This window comes from Scyliorhinus canicula, chromosome 5 (genome assembly GCF_902713615.1).
Source record: "Scyliorhinus canicula chromosome 5, sScyCan1.1, whole genome shotgun sequence".
Taxonomy (NCBI): Eukaryota; Metazoa; Chordata; class Chondrichthyes; order Carcharhiniformes; family Scyliorhinidae; genus Scyliorhinus; species Scyliorhinus canicula.
This window is the reverse complement of record NC_052150.1, coordinates 203,171,407-203,199,016: the sequence shown is the minus strand read 5'-3', so window position 1 is coordinate 203,199,016 and position 27,610 is coordinate 203,171,407. Positions and strand designations below refer to the sequence as shown.

Below are 27,610 nucleotides of genomic sequence, written 5' to 3'. Positions count from 1 at the left end.
GATCAGGGCTCCTCTTTCATGAGTGATGAGCTGTGTCAGTTCCTGCTCAGCAAAGGCATCACCTCGAGCAGGACGACCAGCTACAACCCATGGGGAAACGGGGAAAGGTGGAGAGGGAGAACGCAAGGGTCTGGAAGGCCGTCCTGCTGGCCCTTCGGTCTAGAAATCTCCCAGTCTCCCGCTGGCAGGAGGTCCACCCCGATGCGCTCCACTCCATCCGGTCGCTCCTGATAACTGCTACCAATGAGACCCCTCATGAACATGTGTTTGCCTTCCCTCGGAAGTCCACCTCCGGGGTCTCGCTCCCGACCTGGCTGACAATTCCTGGGCCCAGCCTCCTCCGGAAGCATGCGAGGAGCCATAAATTGGACCCCCTAGTCGAAAAAGTCTTCCTCCTCCATGCAAACCCATAGTACACCTACGTGGCACAGCATGACGGGCGGCAGGACACAGTCTCCCTCCGGGACCTGGCATCCGCTGGTTCCCATCTGCCATCACCACCACCCCCGACCTGGTATCGTCTCCTCCCCCTCCGGTCGCCACCCCTGCCCCTGCGCTGTCCCCCCCCCCCCCCCCCCCCCCCTCCAGCGACTATCACCCCCACCCCGGCAGCGCCCGTCCCCCACTGGCTTCACTACTGGGTGAAGAAGGAGAGGACAACACGCTCCCGGAGTCGCAGGTACCCACATCGGCGCCCACACCACAGCCGGGGCTGAGGCGATCGCGGCGGAGGATCAAAGCCCCCGACAGGCTCGACCTGTAACTTCGCTTCACCCCCGCTGGACACTTTTTTTAAACAGGGGGTGAATGTGGTAAACCACTGATCATACACTACATGTATTACGGTACACTGCCATTGTACTCCAGTTATTACGGTAAATCCTGGCCTGCTGGCTCCACCCAGCAGGCTCTGTATAAAAGTGTACGCCCTCCTGCACTGTCCCCATTCTTGGCTCCAGCTGCTGGAAGCTTTACATCTCGCACAATAAAGCCACAATAGTTCACCATTCGTCTTGTAGTCATTGGTGGTACATCAGCTCCCCAGTGCTGGGCATTTTCTCACTGGTTTAGCCCACACTTTTTAGCACTGGAGAGCTGAACACTATCCACACTCCCCAAGTGAGGACACCACACTATGGGGTCCCTGGGGGTCCCCCCTCATCAGGCCCACCCCAACCCCTTACAGAACCTCCTCCCTTCCAAGACCACCACCTATCACCCCCTAACCCACCCCCCTACTTACCTGCCCTGCACTCCCCCACCCTTCAAACTCCCCCTCCACCCTCATTTCATGGGTGTGGCCCCCCTCACACCCTGACCCTTGGCAAGGACAGGGTGGCAGTGCCAAGGTGCCAGCTGGGCAATGCCAAGGTGTCCATGTTCCAGGGCGAGGGCCAGGGGGCCACCCTGCACTTACCCTGACCCACCGCCCCAGGTAGCGTTCCGCCTGGTCCATGTTTGTGTGGACCAGCACTAATCGGCGCCCGGCTGCAGCCTTGCTGTGGAGGCCGGAGAATCGAAGGAAGTCGGTGGATCCCGGGCAGGTAGGTTGCAAGTAGGTTTACAACCTACTGCCAGGAGCGGCGTTTCATCACGCCCATTTGGGGAGTAGTTCCAACTCCGACGTCTCGTGGGACTTCAGTGAATCCGATGAGGCACTCGGTCTGTCGTGAGGCTCGCTGGAGGCCTTCCCCAAGATTCTCTGGCTGCGGAGTGCAACGCGGCCGGAGAATCGCCCCCGAAGTGTGGGCTAAACCGGTGAGAAACTGCCAGAGCCCAAAAAAGTGACTAAGAGCGCGATTGTCCGGAAACATTGCTTCGTGTGGTAGCGAGCGGGAATTGCCGCAAGTTTCCCCGCGCTCGGCCAAATGAGGCCGGCAACACAATTCAACGTTAACTGGTCCACTTAACAAGGCCCCACGGGCTTCACGCCGTGAATGACGGCTCAACAGCTGATTCGACGGGACCACACTCGCCAGCTCCCCGCTTATAAGTTCGAGAAGCACTTAAGCTGCACTAACTCAGCCAACCCCAGCCAGCTCGCAACAATGGCACCGAGGAGACTAGCCACAAGATTTGGGGTCACGGACCTAGGGAGTTTCATGGATTTGGTGGAGGTCAGCAGAGATGTCCTGTTCCCCCAAGGGTCCCGGAGAGTGAGCCACAAGGCAGCCAGGTCTACCTGGGACGAGGTGGCAGCAGCCATGAGCCTGGGAAGTGTGACCAGGAGGAGTGGCCTTCAGTGCCGGAACAACGTCAACGGCCTGCACTGGGCAGCATGGGTGGGTAGATACCAACGCCCCCCACACCCCCTAGGGAGCATCCACTCTTTGAGAGTACTAGCGAAACGCTGACCTGAAGAGAATGCCGGCGCTACTGTTCTTATGTATTATCATATTAATCCAACATCATATAGAGGCTGAACTGCATACTAACACCTTAATATACATGTCTCACTCATAGGCAGAGTGGGTAAATAAATTCAGTTGTTGGGTATATACACAAATTCCCAGATGCTTGGGGGAGGGCTTCCCTGTGCGACCTATCCCATTCTCCAGTAAAACGATAGCAGAATGGGCTTGAGGACAAAATAGTACAGGAGGTGGTGAAGATACATCGAATATGTTAGATTGGAGATTAGCTGGATACGATATGAATAGCTTTGAGGAATGGTGGGGGCCTAGGTTTAATGTAACACGTCAACCGCCCTGGTTGATCCTTCCCAATTATACTGGAGTCCCAAAAGGAAGTATATGCTTTAAGAATCATTCATAAAACATATGGGACCCACTCAGTAGGCACAAGTCTGTGTGATCAGACCTTGAATTGGCAATCCTCTGTGTTCCACCTTGCAGCTAAAGGATTATTCATCTTTGATTGGTCAGGAGTTGAAAATCAAACTAGTGGAGGCTCCTGGGAAGGGGATCGATTAGACTAATGATGATTGATAGTAAAGGAAACCTAACCGCATATAACGGCACGTATTTTATTTCTGGCCCTAAGGCTTGGTTACCAGAAAATTGGGAAGGCTCCTGCTATTTGGGATATGTAGTTCCTTATGTGCATCACGTTCAACAATTGCAGGACCATCCCCATCACAGGACAGCACTAAGTATTATGACATGGGCACAAATACTGGGCATAATGAAATGAAAATCGCTTATTGTCACGAGTAGGCTTCAATGAAGTTACTGTGAAAAGCCCCTAGTCGCCACATTCCGGCGCCTGTCCGGGGAGGCTGCTACGGGAATGATACCACCATTAAGAATAGCCACTAATGCATACGAACTACGCGAACTACGAGTCATCCTTGAGCAGGTAGCTGATGATACTGCAAAAGCTGTCAACCAGATAGAAACTGAGATGGTTGCTACAAGAGCGGTTGCCCGGCAGAATAGAATGCCTCTTGATTTCTTGTTAGCTGAAAAGGGAGGTATGTGTGCCCTGATTGGAAGTGATTGTTGCACATACATCCCTGATAACTCAGAAAAAATTGATAATCTGGTGGATAACACTTGCAGAGAGGTAACAAGATTACATGAAAATGAGGGATGGGACTTTAGCTTTGGGTGGTTAGGATCGTTAGGACAGAGGATTGTGTTCTGAATTATAATCGCCATTGTAATCTTGATTGTCGTATGGTTACTGTTTAAATGTTGGTCAAGATATTTTTATTGTACGAACACGGGAACAGCCCCAGCCACCTTGCCTCCTTGCTACCAGGCTCATAACACACAGGGAACTGTCATACGTCTGTTCCCCTTACATTATAAACCACCCTTCTCTACGGAGGACATGATCATTTACTAAAAGGTGTTGATCAAAAGATCAACAAGGAGGGAATTGTGGAAGGGAAATTAATTTTTTTTTTAAATAATTTTTATTGAAAAATGTTGTATTTATACAACAACGAACCGTAGTAAAATACCAACAATAACAATAATGATAGCAATCATAAACATTCGCCCGTCCTCAATGAACAACACAACATATTAGCAACAACTTAAATTAACACAATGTTAAGTAGAAAAAAATAGAAACAATAATAAGGAACACCCCCGCTACCCCCCCACTACCCCCCCCCCCCCCCCCCCCCCCCCCCCCGGGTTGCTGCTGCTATTGACCAAGATACCTATCTTTGAGCCAGGAAGTCCAGAAAAGGCTGCCACCGTTTATAGAACCCTTGTATTGATCCTCTCGGGGCAAATTTGACCCTCTCCAATTTTATAAATCCCGCCATGTCACTGAGAAGGGAAATTAATGAGTTGCCAACTTAGAAGCATGCTGGGAAATGCTTGATTATATAGTTTAACACTGTTTTTGAACAAAAATAAGTAGGTCAGGTAACATAAACAAAATACTGCTTAATATTTTGGTCTCGGTCTTATTATGAAAACACATTGTCCTCCGAAAGATAACAAAATGTGTACTTGAGGTGTTTTTAGCCAAGGGCAAGAACATACGTGCTACGTATTTCATCTTACGTACTTTCCAAGGTCTATTTAATATAAACATGGTTGTTTACTTCTAGCTGTAATTTCAGACTATAAAGATATGCTTCCTTCAATCGAATCTCAGAGTGCGGTGCACTGGCTATGCAGCCGGAACACTCTCTCTCCGCAAATATATTTGTGTAAATAAATTTCCTTAAATCAAACCTCGAGGAATTTGTCTTTATTATAATTTACATGGCATGGAGGGTGAGCCACAAGGCAGCCAGGTCTGCCTGGGTCGAGATGACAGCAGCCATGAGCTTGGGAAGTGTGACCAAGAGGAGTGGCCTTCAGTGCCGGAACAAAGTCAACGGCCTGCAACTGGGCAGCATGGGTGAGTAGACACCATCACCCCCCCCCCCCACCCCCAACATCCCCCAGGGAGCATCCACTCCCCCCAACCCCCCAGGCAATCCCCAGCCCTCCCCTCTAACTCTGCCTTCACACCCTCTCTCCCACCACAGTGAACCACGTGTGCGGCTAACGATGCCGGAAAAGTTCTCCCGCAATTGGCGGGATGGGCCCAGACTGGCGGTGGTGTGCCAGACATCAGAATCCTCACCTCCTTTGAGGAACTGCTCCTGGAGGTGACCGTGTGGCCATACCACCACATTCACCCCTTGCGGAGAAAGAAGCCGGGGGGGGGGGGGGGGGGGGGGGGGGGGGGGGGGGTCAACGAGATCTGGGGGGAGGAGAACTGGTGGTATGAGTAGTAAGGAGAGAAGGAAAAGAATGCATCCTTGGCTTCCCACTGGCCCAGACATTTAGCAACAGTACATAGTGTCCATACAAGTTCCATGGTGGTGTTGAAGTCAAATGGACTCGATCAGCCTTTACGTTGCCCGTGACGTCCTGGCAGACCGCCGCAGTGGAGTTGGTGACATTGGTTCAGCCGATGGTGGTGGTTCAGCTGATGTCCTGGACTCCGGGAGCGATGGTCCTTGAACTGTCTCCGAACCCCGGGCTGGTGGGCGAGACGCCATGGATGGGGGAGGGGTGGCCTGGGTGGGGCGCTGGGGGAAAAAGGACAGGAGGGGGGGTCTGTGGTGAAGGGGGGAGGGCCGCACAGCGGCGGGTGCCAGGTCTCGGAGGGAGACCATGTCCTGCCGACCGTCAGGGTACTCCACGTACGCATACTGCGGGTTAGCGTGGAGTAACTGGACTTGTTCCACCAACGGGTCGGACTTGTGCACCCGCACATGCTTCCAGAGCAAGATGGATCCGGGGGCGGCCAGCCACGTCGGGAGAGGGGATCCGGAGGACGACTTCCTGGGGAAAGAAGAAGACGTTCATGAGGTGTCTGATTAGTTGTGATACAGAGGAGGGAGCGGATAGAATGTAGGGCATCGGAGATAACCTCTTGCCATCAGGAAATAGGGAGATCTCTGGACCGGAGGGCCAGTAGTATGGTCTTCCAGATGGTACCATTCTCCCGCTCGACCTGTCCGTTACTCCGGGGTTATAGCTGGTCGTCCTGCTAGAGGCAATGCCCCTGCTGAGCAGGAATTGACGCAGCTCGTCACTCATAAAGGAGGACCCCCGATCACTGTGTATGTACGCGGGGTAGCCGAACAGGGAGAAGATGGAGAGGAGGGACTTAATGACGGTCGATGTGGTCATGTCGGGGCAGGGAATGGCGAAGGGGATGAGGGAGTATTCAACGATCACCGACAGGAAGTAAATGTTGCGGCTGCTAGAGGGAAGGGGCCCTTTGAAATCTATGCTGAGACGTTCGAAGGGGCAGGGTGCTTTGATCAGATGCGCGCGCTCGGGGCGGTAGAAGTGCGGTTTGCACTCTGCGCAGATGTGGCAGTCACGGGTTACTGTCCTGACTTCCTCGATGGAGTAGGGCAGGTTGCGGATCTTTATGAAATGATAGAAACGGGTCACCCCTGGATGGCAGAGGTCCGCGTGGAGGGAGCGGAGGCGGTCTATCTGCGCGCTGGCGCATGTACCGCAGGACAGGGCATCAGGAGGCTCATTGAGCTTCCCAGGACGATACAAGATATCGTGGTTGTACGTGGACAACTCAATCCGCCACCGTAAGATCTTGTCGTTCTTAATCTTGCCCCTCTGTGCATTATCGAACATGAAGGCTACTGACCGTTGGTCTGTGAGGAGGGTAAACTTCCTGCCGGCCAAATAGTGCCTCCAATGTCGCACAGCTTCGACTATGGCCTGGGTTTCCTTTTCCACTGAGGCGTGGCGGAGTTCGGAAGCCTGGAGGGTTCTGGAGAAGAAGGCCACGGCTCTGCCCGCTTGGTTCCGCTCCCTCCACGCGGACCTCTGCCATCCAGGGGTGACCCGTTTCTATCATTTCAGCGCCCAGGACCCGCACGTGGAGTCGGGTCCCCAAGATGGCAGCGCCCAGGACCCGCACATGGAGTCGGGTCCCCAAGATGGCAGCGCCCAGGACCCGCACATGGAGTCGGGTCCCCAAGATGGCAGCGCCCAGGACCCGCACGTGGGGTCGGGGCCCCAAGATGGCGGCGGCCAGGACCCGCATGTGGCGTCCGGGGCCCAAGATGGCGGCGCCCGCAGGGCCCTCGTGGTTGCTGGGGGTGGGGTTAGCGGTACCGGCGGGCCGATCGGAGCGGCTGAGAGCGGGGGCAGAGAGGCGCGCAGGCCGGGTGCATGGGGCGGGGGGGGGGGGAGATTGGTGCGGTGCGCTGGAAGGGCCCGGAAGGGCCCGGAGGAGGAGATCCCCGGTCACTGCGCGGCACAGCAACAACCGATTTGGCCTGGCAGAGCGGGGAAAAATGGCCCTTCTTCCCGCAGCTCTTACAAAGAGTGGAGCGGGCCGGGCAGCGCGGGAGGGGGTGTTTGGCAAGCCCACAGAAATAGCAGCGGGGCCCCGCGGACTTGTCAGGGCGCAGGCCTGAGGGAGGTCGGGAGCGGCGCATGGTGGTGGGGAGGCGTGCCAGGAGGCCCAGGGCGCTGCAGCGCGGCTGGGGACATAGGCGCGGGCGTTTAAGTCGGCGACCTCCAGGGAGGTGGAGAGAGTCCGTGCCTCAGTTAGGCTGAGGTCGTCTTTTTCCAGCATCCGCTGGCGGATAGCGGCGGACTGAATCCCAGCCACGTAAGCATCTCTGATCAAAAGTTCCATGTGCTCAGTGGCCGAAACTTCGAGGCAGGCGCAATTCCTCCCCAGGACAGCGAGGGCCCGGTACAAATCATCTAAGGACTCACCGGGGAACTGTTGTCTGGTAGCCAGCAGATGTCGGGCGAACACTCGGTTTACCGGCTTAAGAAATTGTCCTTTTAGCTTGTCCATGGCCACGTCGTATTCTTTTTCTTCCCCTATCATTGCATAGGCCGCCATGCCCACGCTGGAATGGAGAATATGAAGCTTCTGTGCCATGGTGGGGGGGCTGCTTGCGGTCGCCAGATAGCTATCGAAACACGCCAGCCAATGCTTGAAGATTTTCGATGCGTTCGGAGTTTGCGGGCTGATGCGGAGGCATTCGGGCTTGATCCGGAGCTCCATCTTCAAATTTCTAGTAGATTAAATTGATGTACCATCAATTGAACGCGAGACGTGTTGCTGAACAAAAGTATGGCTTTAATCTACTAGATGTTAGCCCTGCGGTCGATTACAGTAGAAGGACAACCGCCGGGTATTTATAACTCAGCCTCTCGACCAATCGGGGAGCCGTCACATGACTGGTCTCACCAACTGGTCGAGAGGCACATGACCGACCAGGGCCAATGATAAGCCGGTGTTCTGCACCAATGGCAGGCAGCTATGCTAATCATACCACCACACTGTGCAGCACATTAAACTCCTTTCTGCACACCCATTATGATGCCTCTGTCACTTTCTTCCGCAATGTGACACCGGACCCTTTGCCCATCTCTCCAGGCATCCCCCCCTCCCCGTGGCACTCATCTACCCACCGGCAGTGGACATGTCCCTGGAGCTGTGTCCCATCCGCTGGGTGTTTGGATGCTGTGTATGTGGATTTGTCTCCCACATTGCCAAAGTATCAAGGTGTGATTGGGATGCTAGGCAATGACTCGCATATGCTACATGGCCCGCCCACCCACAGGTATCCTCTTGGCATGTGTGAAGTGCTCACTGAAACATGACTGCCAATTCTTTCTAGCGATTGCCTTCAGCGCAGCCAGGGGCCTCCTCAGCAGTCGGTGGAGCGGGTATGGATGATTGTTGGGGCAGCGGTTTCCTCCTCAGCGCCTCCCCCCCCCCCCCCCCCCCCCCCCCGCCCATGGTGGTCCACACCTGAGGAGGCTCCACCACCCCCAGCCGAGGGTCTCCCACCCCTCTGCCAAGCACTGGGGTGGCAAACCCAGCGTCCTTCGTCTCTTTGCCTGGGAACAAATATGGATGCTCACCTCCTCGGCTCCCCACAAAAGGCCTTCCGCCAGATTCACGTTTTTCTAAAGGAGTACTAATCAGCGCCAGTGTGAGATTTGCTGGGGAGGCCGACGAATGACGGGATGCAGCTGGATATGGGATCATTCTGGTTAATTGTCTGGAAATAAGAATTAAGTGGTGATAATTGGTTTCTCACCAGGTTATGGCGAGATCCCGATTTCACCTGGGGAAGGGGGCCGGTTGCATCGCAAGCTGTTTGGTGCCCGGCACGGATCTCGTATTTGGCCTCTCCCACTATTCACCAGCCTCGTTACGCTGGAGCGAGTTGTCGGGAAACGCCCTGAAAAACCCGGCACAAATTAACTTGGAAATTTTTGGGAGAATCGCGCCCATGGTGTGGCGTGATGGTTGCTGTATAAGGGGTCCAGACACAGGAGAAGCAGCAGGGCCCATGATTCCTCTTTTTGGCCCTGCATTCAACATGAGCCAGACAGACATTTCTTTACTTCCCCCAGCGTGGGGAGCCTTCCTAACAACCCACAGTGGATGTACACCACTCATTTCCCCACTGTATCCCTCTCCACCCGACCTCAGGCTGGACAGTTGTGAGGAAACAAGTGGTGGCAGCTAGTATCATGCATGTTTGGGGGTTCCGAAAGATTTCATCCTGCACTGCTACAACATAAACATCTTTACAACTATCTTCAAGCAGCAACTTTACAGAATCACATTGTATTTTCAGATGGTATGTTGACATTGTCATGAACACTCAAGGATAACACAGAAGCCTGCACTGGGAGAGGCACACTGAGCATGAGAGTGGCTCACGCAATATCCACCTGAATTAAACATATTGTTGCACATGTCTTATTTTGCACCTATGGTAAATATGGCGGCACGGTAACACAGTGGTTAGCACAGTTGCTTCACAGCTCCAGGGTCCCAGGTTCGATTCCCGGCTTGCGTCACTGTCTGTGTGCAGTCTGCACATTCTCCCTGCGTCTGCGTGGGTTTCCTCTGGGTGCTCCGGTTTCCTCCCACAGTCCAAAGATGTGCAGGTTAGGTGGATTGTCCATGCTAAATTGCCCTGAGTGTTCAAAATCGTTGGGTGGGGTTACTGGGTTATGAGAATAGGATTGAGGTGTGGGCTTGACTAGGGTGCTCTTTCCAAGGGCCGGTGCAGATTCGATGGGCCAAATGGCCCCCTTCTACACTGTGAATTCTATGATTCTTTGATTGTATTTAATTTTATTAGGAAATCTTGGTCCTGTGAACACATTTCTAGTTTTGCAATAATTCACATCAACGTTCCAACCATCGCCTCTGCCTTAATTCCAGATGAAAATGAGGGAGGTGGATTTAATGCCCGCCGATCTTTCCTGGTTGGAATGGTTTTCCCCCACACCCCAAACAATTGTTGAAAAATGTTTTGCCTCGCAGTCACAGAAATGTGAGGAAAGAGGAAAAGCTGACAGCAATCAGTATGGGAACAGTCGGCCAGAAATGTCACACACAGAATTACACAACTGAATCCAAAAGGGAATATCATCCAAAGATTTAACCCATCAGATGAACCAGCTTCTGCCGTGTGTGAAACAAGACGAATTATGTGATACTGGTACAGTTTCACATTCCTACCTCGTTTCCAAGGAAACAGAACATCAAAATTGGTCAATTTCCCCAATCGGGACTTGATTTTCTTCTTAAATGATGAATGTCATCATTTCTTTCATGTTTATGCCAAACTGCTTTTTATTGACAACTCAGATTTTCTGAAATGTTTTATATGGGATTTGATTGCTTGAAGAACTGCCGATGTGTGGACTGGGATTACTGCAGTTACATCTATTCTGTCTGTCATGATATGCAGACATGCAGATAATGATATACAGACAGGCAAAAACAAGCAGCTAATGAATACAGAGAACAGGACATGACCACTGATCTTTCCACTGATGAACATCTACAGAGTGAGTCAGGGTGTATGTACAGTATCACACCTCCAGCACGTGGCTCAGAGCTAGTCTGGTTCAGTCAGACAGAGTAACCACACTTAGGTTAGCAGAGTCGAACTCATAGAGAACTGTGCTAACTATGCTACTGGTTCAATAAATCAGATTGAACTAACTTCAAGGTCTGGAGTATCTTTTGGTTAAAGCTGCATCCAGTTGCAACCTGTGTTATCCCAGAGTACATAACACACAATGTCCATCTGGAATATTTTATTCTGAAAGAGCGCGACTCAACCAGAAAACTCCATGTCCGGTTTTGGGCACGTTTAGCGGCGTGTTTCTCAGCAGCTGCAGCACCAAGAAACACTCCGCTATTTAATGGCACTTGGCCGTTTTTTTTTGCCTCGGCGAGCCCAACAGGAAAGGCTTCTCGCAGATTGGGGCACCATCTTGTTGGCTGCCCCAATCTTCTCCCACCCTCACTTCAACCCCCCTCAACCACCCTACCCCCCCACCACCCACCACCCCCCCCGGTAAGGCCCGTCCCCATGCCTGATCCCTGGCACTGGGGCACTGACACACTAACAGTGCCAGAGGGAGAGCCAGGGTGCCACCCTTCCCTGTCCCCGACCACCTGGGGTCTCTAATGGCCTGGGATACCCACCAGGGGCTGTTACGACTGGTCCATGTTTGTGGAAACCAGTGCAAAATATCGCCCTGGTTCGGTTTCCGAGGTCTGGCTGTTAGATCCTGGGTGCCAGGGGAATCCCGCAGTCGCATGTTTAAATGAACCTAATGGCTCATTTTAACATATAGATCAGGATCACGCCCAGTGAGGGCGAGATCCAGATCGTGACATCTCATGAGATTTAATTAAATCTCTTTTTCCAGTTCTACATCAGTCACATCCCCCCAAAAAACACATACTTTGGGTCTGCCTATTTATCAACAACAATTTGTATTGATATATCACCTGTAGTGTAATAAAACATCCCAGAAGCATGTTTACATATTCATTAAGTTTTATTTTTAATTCATCCTTGCTGATTGCTGAACCTCCTCTTTTGTCTCATCAGCGAGTGAAAACTGTGGGCTGACTATGTTCAACAGCAAACCATATATATACGCCTGGAGCTAAAACTGTGCCAAGCACTGATCACTGCAGTACACAACATCAAGCTTTTGTCCAGTCTGATCAGCGACCATTTACACAAACGTTTTATTTCCTGTTTGTCAACCAAATATTTCTCCATGATGCCACATTTCCTCTTATACCACATGCCCTATTCTTTTCCAGCAAGGCTTATATGTGCCACCTCTTTGAAATCTAACCAATCAGTGAGTCACCTCTTCAAAAAAGTTTATAAAATTTGTCAAACGTGACTTGCGTTTCAGAAATCTATGCAAAAAAATGGTGGCCATATTAAGGAGGCAATGTCATCGATTAACATTATCACACATTCACAGAATCCTGGAATTGTTAAGGTGCAGAAGGAGGCCATTTGGCTAATTGTATCTGCGCCAGCTGATCATTCTCTTATCTTTTCCCTGTATCCCTGCACGTTGCTTCTATTCAAATAATTGTCTAATACCCTCTTGAATGACTCAATTGAACCTGCCTCCACGACACTTCCAAACAGTGCATCCCAGATCCGAGCCACTCGTGTGGAAAAGCTTTTTCTCACATCGCATTGCTTCTTTGGCAAAAAACACTTTAAATCATTGCTGTCTCGTTCTTGATCTGTTTCCGAGCGGGAAGAGTTTCTCCCCATCTCCTCCGCCAGCCCCCTCATGATTTTGAACCTCTTTATCAAATCTCCTCTGAGCCTTCTCCTCTCCAAGGGGAACAGTCCCAACCTCTGCAAACTATCCTCATAACTGAAGTTTCGAATCCCTGGAACCATTCTTGTAAACCTCTTCTGTACTTTCTCCAACGCGTTCACGTCCTGCCTATAGTGTGGCACCCAGATCTGTACACAATATTCCAGCTGAGGTCTAACTAGTGTCTTGTATTAGTTCAGTATAACCTCCTTGCTCTTGCCCCTGTTAATAAAGCTCAGGATACTACATTCTTTATTACTGCACTCTCCACCTGTCCTGCCACCTTCATTGATCTATGCACAGCTACACCCAGGTCACTCTGCTCCTGCACCCCTTTAAGAATTTTACCCTGTATTTTGTACTGTCTCTCCATGCTCTTCCCATCAAAACGCATCACCTCACACTTCCCCACGCTGAACTTCATCTGCCACCTATCTACCCACACCACCAACTTGTCTCTGTCCTTTTAAGGTTCTGCACTGTCCTCCTCACAGCTTACAATCCTTCCAAGTTTCGTATAATATGCAAACTTTGAAATTGTTCCCTGCACACCAAGATCTAGATCATTAATATAAGTCAGGAAAAGTCAGGGTCCCAATACCGATCCCTGGGGAACTCCACTGCAAACTTTCCTCCAGCCTGAAACATATGCATTGACTGTTACCCTCGACTTCCTATTATCAAGTATATTCAGGAACAGCAGGTTTGCAATTAGGTTAAATAGGAATATGGAGGCATGGAAAAGATCACTGCGGTGCATCTGGTCAGTTGCAAAGTTTCAAACAAAACACACACTTTCATTCTCACTTACATTCTCAAACTCTTTTTGTATCAAATATCCATCTAGTTCCCTCTTGTAAGTTTGCTATCATTGTTCGTCTCGACTGCTTCCCAGGAAATCAGGTTCCGCATATTCACCACCCCCTGTGTAAAGCAGTTTAAGTTAAACTTGCTATTCAAGTTCCTCAATTGTAACCTTTATGACTATTTATTTCATCACGGTTACCCCTCAAAGTGGTCTTCGCAGGAACCCCCACTGAGGATATATTAGCAGCAGGCATACAGTCATTCAGTACTTCCAATTCTCACCTTAAGCTGTCTGAAGAACCAGCTTCAGGATGCAGGTGATGGGTCCGACGGAGATTGGATAGTTCTTTAGCTATTACCTGCTGTGTAGTGTCATCATGCCACAGTAAACCTGTCAGGAATAAAAAGCAGAAATGAACTGAAAATATAATTATCATCCTTTTTCTCTCCTAGTGTTGGAATATGGCTTTACTAAATTTAGATTTGCCTTTCAAAAGTGCTGCGCTGTTTTTGAGTGAACAGATGTGAGTTCAGGCAACTGTGCATAATAGGCCACAAGCAAACAGCCTACAGGCAGTCTGTGTTAAACATGTCCATTTTGTTATTTAATAGAATTAACGATCAGATGATTATCAACAATGCTTTATCACTCCACTCTTCTGAAAGTATTGACAGTAAATGGCAGCAGAGTACCTAATACAGCTGACTCCAATCATAGAATCATAGAATCATAGAATTTACAGTGCAGAAGGAGGCCATTCGGCCCATCGAGTCTGCACCGGCTCTTGGAAAGAGCACCCTACCCAAGGTCAACACCCCCACCCCATCCCCATAACCCAGCAACCCCACCCAACACTAAGGGCAATTTATCATGGCCAATCCACCTAACCTGCACATCTTTGGACTGTGGGAGGAAACTGGAGCACCCAGAGGAAACCCACGCACACACGGGGAGGATGTGCAGACTCCGCACAGACAGTGACCCAAGCCGGAATCGAACCTGGGACCCTGGAGCTGTGAAGCCATTGTGCTATCCACAATGCTACCATGCTGCCCCAATTCCTCATGTCCTCATCAATTATTGCCACACAACTGGCATTAATATAGCACCTTGGGTGCTTGCTAAGGCTTCCCTCTGCAGTTTTTCACCAGAGGGGGCAGCACGGTGGCGCAGTGGTTAGCACTGCTGCATCACGGCGCCAAGGTCCCAGGTCCGATCTTGGCTCTGGCTCACTGATATGTGGAGTCCCCCTGTGTTTGCGTGGGTTTCGCCCCCACAGCCCAAAGATGTGCAGGCTAGGTGGATTGACCATGCTAAATTGCCCCTTAATTGGAAAAAAATGAATTGAGTACTCCAAATTTATTAAAATAATGAACACGTTTTTCACCAGAGAGTTTTTACAGTAAGTTTACAATAAATGCACTCAATGGCCTCATTAATTAAAAATGTTTAGCAGATTTTGCTTCAATGAATCTTTAGAGGTCATGTAGATTAAGTTCTGTGGAAGAAATGTTCCAATCCTTGTTGGTCTTGGGGAATAAATGAGTTACCATCAGAAGCACACAGGGTGTATACAGTTGGAGCAGGCGGTTATGATCTTTTGAGCTCAGTCACATTTGGGCTTAATGTGCTGCTTAAAAATATTTAATAGTTAATTTAAAATGTTATAGGGCCATGTCAACCTATGGACTTTTCTTCAGTTCTTGAAACTGTGCCGGCCTCGTGATGTGGGAGACACTAGAATCTCACAAGTACCGTATATACCCGCGTATCCTGCGATCTCGCGTATCATGCGACTCCTAAATTTTCGTCCCCAAAACATGATTTTATCATATATCTTATGTATCATGTGAGTCACTTTTTTGAGATACCAGATGACACTAGGCTAGGCTTTCCGCCGTAAACAACCGAATGAGAAACAGCTGTTTTGCTGTTTCTAATCACGATAATAAACAGTTACCTAACACGTAACAAGTACCGTAACACATAACAACGATCGAATACATTCTACCCTTAGCCACTATGGAGAAAAGATCTGCGAAGAAATATACTGCCAAATTGAAGCTGCAAGTTTATCAAAACTACAGGGCATGAAAAGATACATTTTACGGTTGTATTAACGTGTATGGCAGATGGGACGAAACTTCCTCCAATGGTTATCTTTAAACGGAAATTAATGCCCAAACTAAAACTTCCAAATGGTATCATTGTCCATGTCCATGAAAAAGGATGGATGAACGATAATGGCTGCAAGATTTGGCTGAAGAGAGTTTGGGAATCAAGAGCAGGTGGTTTACGATGCCAAAAAAGTTTACTTGTGTGGGATATGTTTAGGTCACATCGAGTGGATTCTGTTGTGAAAGCTGTTCACGAATCGAACACCGACATAGCAATCGTTCCAGCTGGCTTGACTAGCGTCGTTCAGCCGCTTGACGTATCCATTAATAAGCCATTTAAAGACAATATAAGAAAGAAATGGAATGACTGATGGAAGGAGAGAAATCATTTACGAAGGGAGGGAATATGAAGGCTCCGGATTTGCCTCTACTGTGTTTGTGGGTAAAAGAAGCATGGGCTGAGATAGATGGATATTTGATTGTTAAAGCATTTTAAAAATGTGGAATAGCAAATGCTTTGGATGGAAGTGAAGATGATGCTTTATTCGAGGATGCAGGAGAAGAGGATGAAAATATTGAAGACCTGGAAGATGATCAGTATGACGACTGCCTCGATGAAGAAGAATTCCAAGCTTTATTTGATGATGATACTGATAACAATGAAAGCGAATTTGAAGGATTTTAGTTTACCTGTAATAGTTTGTTTTAATAGTGTTTTATTTTATTAAATGTTAATTAACCTACATATGTATTCCTGTTTTATATTTCATTATGTCCAAAAATAAATACAATAGTTTCATTAACTACTGGGTACTATTTGACTTACCGTAAATGGATACGGTCTGCTTAACAGCCTAACAGCCTAATCTTGGCCAGCACTTCACACCCGCAAATTTTGTATCTCGCATATCATGCGACCCCCCAAATTTAGGTTACAATTTAGGTTTTCAAAAGTTGCATGATACGCGAGTATGTACGGTAATTGTTTGTAACAAAATTAACGATCTGATGTTGAACTTTCTTGAGGCAGATATGTGAAGAAATATGTGAAGAGAAAAAGACTGGTGAAGACAAACGTTAGAATCAGGTGAATTCATAATGGGCAACAAAGAGATGGCAAACCAGGTGGATCTGTCTTCATTAAGGAGGACACAAATAACCTTCTGGAAACACATGGGGACAGAGGGTCTAGCATGAAGGAAGAGCTGAAGGAAATCCTTATTAGTCAGGAAATTGTATTGGGGAATTTGTTGTGATTAAAACCCGATAAGTCCCCAGGGCCTGATGCTCTGCATCCCACAGTACTTAGGAAGTGGCCTTAGAAACACTGGACGCATTAGTGATTATTTTCCCACATTCTATAGAGTCGGGATGTGATCCAATGTATTAGAGAGTAGCTAATGGAACCCCACTCTTTAAAAAAAGAGGGAGAGAGAAAATGGGGTATTATAGACCGGTTAGCCTAACATCGGTGGTGGGAAAAATGCTGGAGTCAAATATTAAGGATGAAATAATTGAGCATTTGGAAAGTGAGGACAGGATCGGTCCAAGTCAGCATGGATTCACTAAAGGGTAATCATGCTCGACAAATCTTCTGGACCTTTTTTTAGGGTGTGACCAGTAGAGTGGACAAGGGTGGACTGGTGGAGTTTGTGTATCTGGACTTTTAAAAGGATTTTGACAAAATCCCACACAAGGGATTAGTGAACAAAATTGAAGCTCATGGTATTGGGGGTAATGTATTGACGTGGATTAAGAACTGGTTGGCAGACAAGAAGCAGAGAGTGGGAATAAACCGGTCCTTTTCAAAGTGGCAGACAGTGACTAGTGGGGTACCGCAGGGTTCAGTCCTGGGACCCCAGTTGTTCACAATATAAATTAATGATTAGGACAAAGGAATTTGTGAAATATCTCCAAATTTGCAGATGACACTAAGCTGGGTGGCAGTGTGTGCTGTGAGGAGGATGCAAAGAGGCTGCAGAGTGACTTGGACAGGCTGGTTGAGTGGGCAAATACTTGGCAAATGCAATATAATGTGGGTAAATGTGACGTTATCCACTTTGGTGGAAAAAAACAGGAAGGCAGGTTATTATCTGAATGGTGACAGTTTAGGAAAAGGGGAAGTGCAACGAGACCTGGGTGTCATGGTGAAACAATCGCTGCAGATACAGCAGGCGGTGAGGAAAGCTAATGGCATGCTGGCCATCATAGCGAGAGGATTTGAGTATAGGAGTAGGGATGTCTTGCTGCAGTTAAACAGGGCCTTGTTGAGGCCACACCTGGAGCACAGTGTGCAGTTTTGGTCTCCTAGTTTGAGGAAGGACATTCTTGCCATTGAGGGTGTCCAGCAAAGGTTCACAAGACTAATTTCCATTATGGCGGGACGGACATGTGAAGAAAGATTGGATCAACTGGGCTTGTACTCACTGGACTTTAGAAGAATGAGAGACGATCTCATAGAGACATATAAAGTTCTGATGGGACTGGACAGGCTAGATGCGGGATGTTGGGGATGTCCAGAACTAGGGGTCATAGCCTAAGAATAAGAGGTAAGTCATTCAAGATTGAGATGAGGAAGAACTTCTTCTCTCGGAGAGTTGTGAACTTGTGGAATTCTCTACCACAGAAAGCTGTTGGGGCCAATTTGTTGGATATTATCAAGAGGGAGCTGGACGTGGCCCTTGCTGCTAAAGAGATCAAAGGGTATGGAGAGAAAGCGGGAGTGGGAAACTGAATTTGCATGATCAGCCATGATCATATTGAATGGTGATGCAGGCTCGAAGGGCCGAATGGCCTACTCCTGCACCTATTTTCTATGTTTCTATGCAGAAGACCAATTTCGGAGGGTCAGTGCAGACTTGATGGACGAATGGCCACATTCTGCACTGTAGGGATTCTATAATTCTATGTTTCAATGAAGGGGTTTGAAAAGAGACATGCAGTCAGTGGATAAGATTTCCGCTGGATTTTTGAAAAGTGATAGCTGACTTGATTGAAGTATTAATTAGTAAGTTCGCAGATAACATCAACGTTGGTGGATTGGCAGATAGTGTTGAGGATTTTCCACAGATCTTTGAAAGTGGCAACACAAGTGGACAAGTAGTCAAGAAAGCATACAGAATGCTTGCCTTCCTTGGACAGGGCATAGAATATAAAAACTGGCAAATCATGTTACAGTTGTATAGAACTTGTTAAGGCCACACTTAGAATATTGAGCACAATTCTGGTCGCCACACTACCAGAGGACGTGGAAACGTTCGAGAGGGTGCAGAGCAGGTTTACCAGGATGTTGCCTGGTCTGGAGGGTGTTAGCTATGCAAAGAGACTGACTGTTTTCATTAGAACGATGGGAGGTTGAGGGGTGGCCTGATAAGAGGTCTACAAGATTATGAGGGGCATGGATAGAGTGGCTGGGCAGGCATTCTTTCCCAGGGTGGAGGGGTCAGTCACCAGGGGGCATAGGTTTGAGGTCCATAGGGCAAAATTTAGAGGAGATGTGCGAGGCAGGATTTTTATGCAGAGGGTGATGGGTGCCTGGAACGCTAGGAGAGGTTGTGGAAGCAGATACATTAATGGTGTTCAAAAGGCATCTCGACAAATACATGGCTAGAATGGGTATAGAGAGATGCGGTACTAGGAAGTGCTGAGGGTTTTGGCCAAGGGTAGTATCATGACCGGTACAGGCTTGGAGGACCGAAGGGCCTGTTCCTGTGCTGTACTGTTCTTTGTTTTGTATATAAAATTTCAAATGGTCTTGATAGGCTGGACGTGGAAAAGATGTTTCCTCTTGTGGGTGAGTTCAGAACTAAGTGGCACTGTTTTAAAATTAGGAGTCGTCCTTTTAGGACAGCGGTGAAGAGAATTTTTTTCTTTCGGGGTGTTGTGTGACTTTGGAACTTTCTGCCTCAGAAGATGGTGGAAGTGGGATCGCTGAATGTTTTTGAGGCAGAAGTAGATAGATTCTTGTTAGGCAAGGGAAGTAAAATTTATCAGGTTGGATGGGACTGTGAACTCAAAACACAAACAGATCAGTCATGATCTTATTGAATGGTGGGGCAGGATCAAGGAGTCAAATGGCCTACTTCTGCTCCTATTTCATATGTTTGTATGAATTCTACAGGACTATAAGGGTAAACGGGTGTTAAATGGAAGATTAGGGCTGGTTAGGGGCCAAAAAGGGGACTTACACATAGATACAGGGGGCATGGCTGAGGTATTAGAGGAATATATTGCCTCTGTCTTAACCATGGAAGAAGAAGCTACCTAGGCCATGGTGAAGGAGGAGGTAAATCAAACACTAGAAGAGTGTTTATAATTGAAGAGGAAAAGTTATTGGATAGGCTATCTGTATTGAAAGTTGATAAGGTACTCAGACTGGTTGAGATGCATCCAGGAATACTAAGGGAAGCGAGGATGAGAACTGGAGAGGCACTGGCCATAATGTTTCAGTCTTTCTTAGATTTGGGGAGATGCCAGATGACAGGAGAATTGTAAGTGTTACACGTTTGTTCAGAAAGGGTTTAAAGATAAACCCAGAAACTGCAGGTCAGTTTGATTAATTTTGGTATTGGGGAAACTTCTAGAGACAATAATGTGGGACTAAATCCATCATCACATAGACAATGTAGGTTAGTTAAGGAAAGCAAGCATGGATTTCTTCAGGGAAAATCATGGGCGGGATTCTCTGATCCTGAGTCTAAATGTTGACACCGTCGTAAACGTCGTCGCGTTTCGCAACGGTATCAACATGCCCTCAGGAGCAGGGATTCTAACCACTACTGGGGACCAGCACGGCACTGGAGTGAGCCATGCAGCTCCAGCTGCCGCTCCCGGCGTCAGTGGGACTGGCGCCAATGCGCGCATGTGCAGTGGGACCAGCGTTATTGTGGCATGCGCGGTGGCTTCTTTCTCCGCGCCAGCCCCAACGCAACATGGCGTAGGGCTACAGGGGTCATCGCGGAACAAAAGAGGCCCCTAGCCCGAGAGGCCGGCCCGCCGATCGGTAGGCCCCGATCGCGGGCCAGGCCACAGTGGAGGCCTCCCCCCGGGGTCAGACCCCTCTTTCCCCCACCGCAACCAGGCCGCCCCCCAGATGGATGCACGCTGAGGTCCCGCCGGGTAAGACCACACTTGGACGCGCCGGTGGGAATCGGATTTTTTGTACGGCCACTCAGGCGGAGAATCGGCGGGGGGGGGGGGACGTGGAGCGGCCCCGACCGGCGGCAATGGCGCTGATTCGCCGCTCTCCGGAGAATCGGCGTCGGGGCGGCAACGTGCGATTCGCGCCCAGCCCGCTGATTCTCCGCCCCATGTTTAACTAATTTGCAGGAGCTTTTTGAACAGGTAACAAGCCCAGTTGATGAAGGAAATGTTGTTGATGTGATGTAAATGGGCTTCCAGAAGACATGTGATAAAAGTGCCACAAAACAGACTTTGCATGCGTAGCTCATGGAATAAAAGGGACAGTAGCAACAGGATTAGCTGAATGCCAGGAAACAGAGAGAAATGGTGAATGGGTCTTTTTCAGGATGGACGGAGATTTGTAGTGGAGTTCCCCATGGATCAGTATTGGAACCTTTGCTTTTCCAGATCCATATTAATGACCGAGATTTTGGTGTACCAAGCACAATTTCAAAGTTTGCGGATGATATGAAACTTCAAAGCATTGTGAACTGTGAAGACGATAGAGTAGATCTTCAAAAGGGCATAGAAAAGTTGGTGGAATAGGTGGATTGGTGGCAAGTGAAGTTCAATGCATAAAGTGATTCAATTGGTAGGAAGAACATGGAGAGACATCATAAAAAAGGATACAATTAAACCTGGATATATATGTACATAATTCATAATTAAATGTGGTGGGACAGGGTCAAAGAGCAGTTAGTAAAGCTTGGGGGCAGCATGGTGGCACAGTGGTCAGCACTGCTGCCTCACAGCTCCAGAGTCCCAGGTTCAATTCTAGCTTTGGGTGTCTGTCTGTGTGGAGTTTGCACTTTCTCCCCATGTCTGCGTGGGTTTCCTCCCGGTGCTCCAGCTTCCTCCCACAATCACAAAGTTGAGCAGGTTAGGTGGACACTCTAAATTGCTCCTTCATGTCCAAAAGGTTAGGTCGGGTTACTGGGTTATGGGGATAGGGTGGAAGCTTGGGCTTAAGGACGGTGCTCTTTCCAAGGGCAGGTGCAGACTTGATGGGCTGAATGGCCTCCTTCTGCACTGTAAATTCTATGTTTCCATGATACAGCTTCCAAACCATTATTAATCACAACATAGAATAGAAGAGGAGGTTATTTTGTCCCTTTATAACTCAGTAGTGAGATCTCAGCTGCAGTGTTATGTCAAGTTCTGAGCACAGCACATTAGAAAAGTTATGAAAGCATTGGAGGAGGCAAAAAAGATTCACACGAATAGTTCCAGGGATAAAGAACCTCAGTTATGAAGGCAGATTGGGGAAGTTAGAACTGTTTACCTTGACGAAAAGGAGACTGAGAGGAGAAATGATAGAAATATTCCAAATCATGAGGTGTCTAAATGGGTGGTGCGGTAGCACAGTGGTTAGCACACATTTAAGGTAATTTGCAAAAGAAGCAAAAGCAATATGAGGTAGAAAAAGTGTTCTTTCAGTGAGTGGTTAAGGTCTGGAGTGTACTCCCAGAGAGTGTGGTGGAGGTAGGTTCAACTGAAGAATTTAAAAGGCTGTCATACGAAAATGAAGAATGTGCAGGGTTATGGGCAGAAGGCAAGAGATTAGCAGCCAAGGAATTAATTCAGAGAACCAATGCAGAGGCTAATTAGCCTCCTTCTGCACTGTGACAACTCTCTGATTCTGTGCAAGTCCCAGCTCCAATTAATTCATGCTTATTGGAGTGTTAAATTGCTGCACGGCCGACAGTATTGGCGGGGAGGCTGCCGACACTTCGTCTGGCAGGAAAGGTAAACTTGTCGTCCTAAAAATTCTGATTCTCTGGTACAAGCTCTTCAGCCACTGGGAGGAGGTGATTGAGGAGGATCCTTGTAATGACTATCTCTGTAGGTTCCACAATCTGACTAATCTCCCTTCTTGAATACAGTCACGACCGCAACGTCCCTGAGATCCTCCCCAGCATGCAGCCGTCCCCCCAGGTGAGGGATACAAGGTCGTGCAGCCTTGCTAAGAGTATTTCTCTGACGTGTTTCAGGATTTCAGCAGGGATTCCATCTGCTCCAGAGCCTTGTTGCTTTTCACCTGGCTGTGGTTGTCTCGAGGATTACAGGGATGGCGCCAGGACCGAGCTGGGCGGGGTATTGAGGAATGGAGTGGAGGATGTCTCAGAATAAGGGACAGCAAATTTAAAACAGAGATGATGAGAAACTACTTCTCCCAATCGTGAATCTATGGAATTCGCTACCCCAGAGTGCGGTGGATGCTGGGACAGTGAGTAAATTTAAAGAGGAGTTGGACAGATTTTTAATTAGTGATGGGTTGAAGGGTAACGGAGAACATGCTGGATGGTGGAGTTGAGGTCATGATGAGATTGGCCATGATCAGTATTGAATGGTGGAGTTGGCTCGAGAGGCTAAATTGCTGACTCCTGTTCCTAGTTCTCATGTTCTAAGAAAGAACTATTCTGTCTAATTCCACCTTTTAGCTCTGGGTCTGCAGTCCTGTAGGTAACAGCACCTCAAGCACAAATCTGGTGTTCTTGATTAATGAGGGGATCAGGGGTTATGGGTCTAATCCTGTTAGAATTTTGTAAGTTTCTATGAGATCCCCTCTCGCTCTTCTAAGCTCCAATGAATATAATCCTAACCGACTTAGTCTCTCCTCAGATGACAGTCCCGCCATCCCAGGAATCAGCCTGGTAAACCTTAGTTGCCCTCCCTCCATAGCAAGAACTTATTTCCTCTGATAAGGACACCAAAACTGCGCACAGTACTCCAGGTGTAACCTCACCAATGCCATATACAGGGGCAGCACGGTAGCACAAGTGGATAGCACTGTGGCTTCACAGTGCCAGGGTCCCAGGTTCGATTCCCTGCTGGGTCACTATCTGTGCGGAGTCTGCACGTTCTCCCCGTGTCTGCGTGGGTTTCCTCCGGGTGCTCCGATTTCCTTCCACAGTCCAAAGACGTGCAGGATAGGTGCATTGGCCATGATAAGGGGCTGGTTTAGCAAGGGGCTGGTTTAGCACACTGGGCTAAATCGTTGACTTTTAAAGCCAGCAACACGGTTCAATTCCCGTACCAGCCTCCCCGAACAGGCGCCGGAATGTGGTGACTCGGGGCTTTTCACAGTAACTTCATTGAAGCCTACTCGTGACAATAGGCGATTTTCATTTCATTTTCATAAATTGCCCTTAGTGACCAAAAATTGTCAGGAGGGGTTATTGGGTTACGGGGACAGGGTGGAAGTGAAGGCTTAAGTGGGTCGGTGCAGACATGATGGGCCAAATGTCTTCCTTCTGCATTGTATGTTCTGTTTATATAATTGCAGTAAAACATCTCTAATCCTATGCTCAAATCCTCTCACTATGAAGGGCAATGTAGCCTCCTTTACTGTCCGCTATACCTTATGGTCTTATGTGTTTTGTAATTATGATCTATGGATATCACATGTTGATACCAATAAAGAAAACAAAACTTTTGAGTAATCTGACACAAGTTGCCCACTGATGAAGAAAAATGCAGCAATAAGTGTGTGAACGGAGGCTATGAGCTCACTCTTTCCCTGTCGTACCAACTCTGTGGGCCATCAAGATTAAGTCCATCAACTGGGTATATCATTAAAGTGTTTTTGTTGACTGCCTGGGTTTTTGACAGTAGTGCCTGTGTAATTTGATTTTTGTTTATGTCTTTTTCCCACGCGCCCGTGTGGCCAACAAATCAGCAGGAAAGGAATTACAAAATTACAACTTCAAACAAGATTAGATCTGAGAAGTAATATACAGCAATTTTCCACTTTCGCTGTTCCATCCGCCATTTTTAATAGTTAACTCCGCTGCACAATCCAATTATTTCAATATTGGCCAATTCACTTGAGTGAATTGCTTGCACATCTGTACTTGTGATTACCCAGCTTATTTCTGACTCAGTGGTAACTAGTTTTCTCTGTGACAAATGCAGAAATTAGTTTTTAATATATCACCACGACTCATTGCGCTATCTAATATCTTTGCAATATCATGATATAAAAGTTTCCAGAGGTGGTTTCAAACTTTCTTTGTGTCGATAACTAAAATCCAATAAACTATTCTGCCACCTCTCCATAGACGACTGTAGAAAAGTCGGCTCATCAGGTCTGCGCCTACTCCCCAACAAAAGGATACTCTACCTAGGCACACTCTCCCACCCTACCCCATAACCCCATGCAATGATCCTGGCCAATCTACTGAACCTGCACCTCTTGGACACTAAGGGGCTATATAAGGGGCAACGCGGTAGCAGGGGCAGCACGGTAGCATGGTGGTTAGCATAAATGCTTCACAGCTCCAGGGTCCCAGGTTCGGTTCCCGGCTGGGTCACTGACTGTGTGGAGTCTGCACATCCGTGTGTGCGTGGGTTTCCTCCCGGTGCTCCGGTTTCCTCCCACAGTCCAAAGATGTGCGGGTTAGGTGGATTGGCCATGCTAAATTGCCCGTAGTGTCCTAAAAAGTAAAGTTAAGGGGGGAGTTGTTGGGTTACGGGTATAGGGTGGATACGTGGGTTTGAGTAGGGTGATCATTGCTCGGCACAACATCGAGGGCCGAATGGCCTGTTCTGTGCTGTACTGTTCTATGTTCTATGTTCTATATCAAGGCTAGTTCACCAAAATTCTCAAACCTGGTTTTAACACTGGTGGATTGAAGAGTGTGAATCCAGTCCGAGGGGATGGGCTGGTCATTGAAGTGTTTTAAAGAGGCTGCATGCCTCCATTCTAACTAATACTTGACACATTCGGGCTGGGTTTCCTGTGCTTGAGAGTGCTAGCTGGCAAAAGGCGGCAAGAAGGGCGAGACCAATGAGATCAGTGCATTTATTGTGCTGCTTGTAACTCGGAGAGGCAGGAGTGTTTTCAAAAATGTATAATCCATCGCACCCCACACCGATCCCTCCCCCCCCCCCTCGCTCCCACGATAACTGATACACCCCTGCCCAAATTTCACCTTTGACCCCACATTCAAGTTGCTAACTGTGATTAGACGTTGTCCTCGAGATTTGATCCTTTTTTTAAATTTAGAGCACCCAATTATTTTTTTTCCAATTTAGGGGCAATTTAGCGTGGCCAATCTAACTACCCTGCACATCTTTTCGAGTTGTTGGGGTGAGCCCCACGCAGACACAGGGAGAATGTGCAAACTCCTCGCGTACAATGACTCGGAGCCGGGATCGAACCCGGTCCTCGACGCCATGTGGCAGCAGTGCTAACCACTACACCACCATGCCGCCCTGAGATTTGATCAGTGACTTGCTCCAACATGCTGGCCATTAGTTGGCCAACACATCCACCCTTGTGACCGACCAACTGGAAAGCAAAAAGATTCATTATCCAATTGGAGAATGATTGACGGTCAGCCAAACAGCCCCTTCCCCACCCTCCCCATTCACTATTTTGATAAAAGAGCAAAATACTGCTGATACTGGAAATTTGAAATAAAAACAGAAAAAGCTGGATAAACGCAGCAGGTCTGGCAGCATCTGCAGCGAGAAACAGAGTTTACATTTTTGAGTCCAAATGATTATCCGGCATTTTCTGTTTTCATTTCAATATATTTTGATCTAGTGAAGAGAAACATTCTGACCCACGGACCACAATCAGTAAGAATAAACAACAACACTTCCTCCACGATAGTCCTCAATATGCAAGGCTGCATACTTAGTCTCCTAGTATACTCCTTATACACATAAGACTGCGTGGCAAAATGTGGTTCCAATTCCATCTACAAGTTTGCTAACGATACGACCATAGTGGGCCGGATCTCGAATAACGGCGAGTCAGAATACAGGAGGGAGATGGAGAACCTCGTGGAGTGGTGCAGCGACAACCATCTCTCCCTCAATGCCAGCAAAACTGAAGAGCTGGTCATTGACTTCAGGAAGCAAAGTACTGTCATACTGTCAGCATCAACAGGGCCGAGGTGGAGATGGTTAGCAGCTTCAAATTCCTTGGGGTACACATCACCAAAAATCTGTCCTGGTCCATTTACATTGACGCTACCACCAAGAAAGCATAACAGCGCCTATCCTTCCTCAGGAAACTAAGGAAATTTGGCATGTCCACAAACCGACTTTTACTGATGCACATTAGAAAGCATCTAATCTGGCTGTATCACAGCCTGGTATGGCAACTGCTCGGCCCAGGAACGCAAGGAACTTCAGTGAGTCGTGAACACAGCCCAGTCCATCACACGAACCTGCCTCCCACCCATTGACTCCATTTACACCTCCCGCTGACTGGGGAAAGCGGGCAGCATAATCAAAGATCCCTCCCACCCGGCATACTCACTCTCCCAACTTCTTTCATCGGGCAGGAGATACAAAAGTCTGAGAACACGCACTAACAGACTCAAAACAACTTTTTCCCTGTTGTTACGAGACTCCTAAACGACCATCTTATGGACTGACCTGATTAACACGGCACCTCAGTAAGCTTCACCCAATGCCGGTGTTTATGTAGCTACATTGTGTACCTTGTGTTGCCCTATTATGTATTTTCTTTCATTTTCTTTTCTTTTAATGTACTTAATGATCTGTTGAGCTGCTTGCAGAAAAATACTTTTCACTGTACCTCGGTACATGTGTCAAGAAACAAATAATCAAATAAACAAGCAAACATTTGGGCAGCACGGTAGCATGGTGGTTAGCATCAATGCTTCACAGCTCCAGGGTCCCAGGTTCGATTCCCGGCTGGGTCACTGTCTGTGCGGAGTCTGCACGTCCTCCCCGTGTGTGCGTGGGTTTCCTCCGGGTGCTCCGGTTTCCTCCCACAGTCCAAAGATGTGCGGGTTTGGTGGATTGGCCAGGCTAAATTGCCCTTAGTGTCCTAAAAAATAAGGTTAATGGGGGTTGTTGGGTTACTGATATAGGGTGGATACGTGGGCTTGAGTAGGGTGATCATTGCTCGGCACAACATC

General features: G+C 48.3%; 1 protein-coding gene across 1 annotated transcript in view; it reads right to left on the bottom strand.

The window, feature by feature from the left end:
- The window catches only part of LOC119966526 (receptor-type tyrosine-protein phosphatase N2-like), a 983,927-nt gene that overhangs the window by 556,458 nt on the left and 399,859 nt on the right, over positions 1–27,610 (bottom strand). The window contains exon 4 of the mRNA XM_038798374.1: positions 13,692–13,800. Coding sequence (XP_038654302.1) covers positions 13,692–13,800 — 109 coding nt within the window. The remainder of the gene's footprint in view (positions 1–13,691; positions 13,801–27,610) is intronic.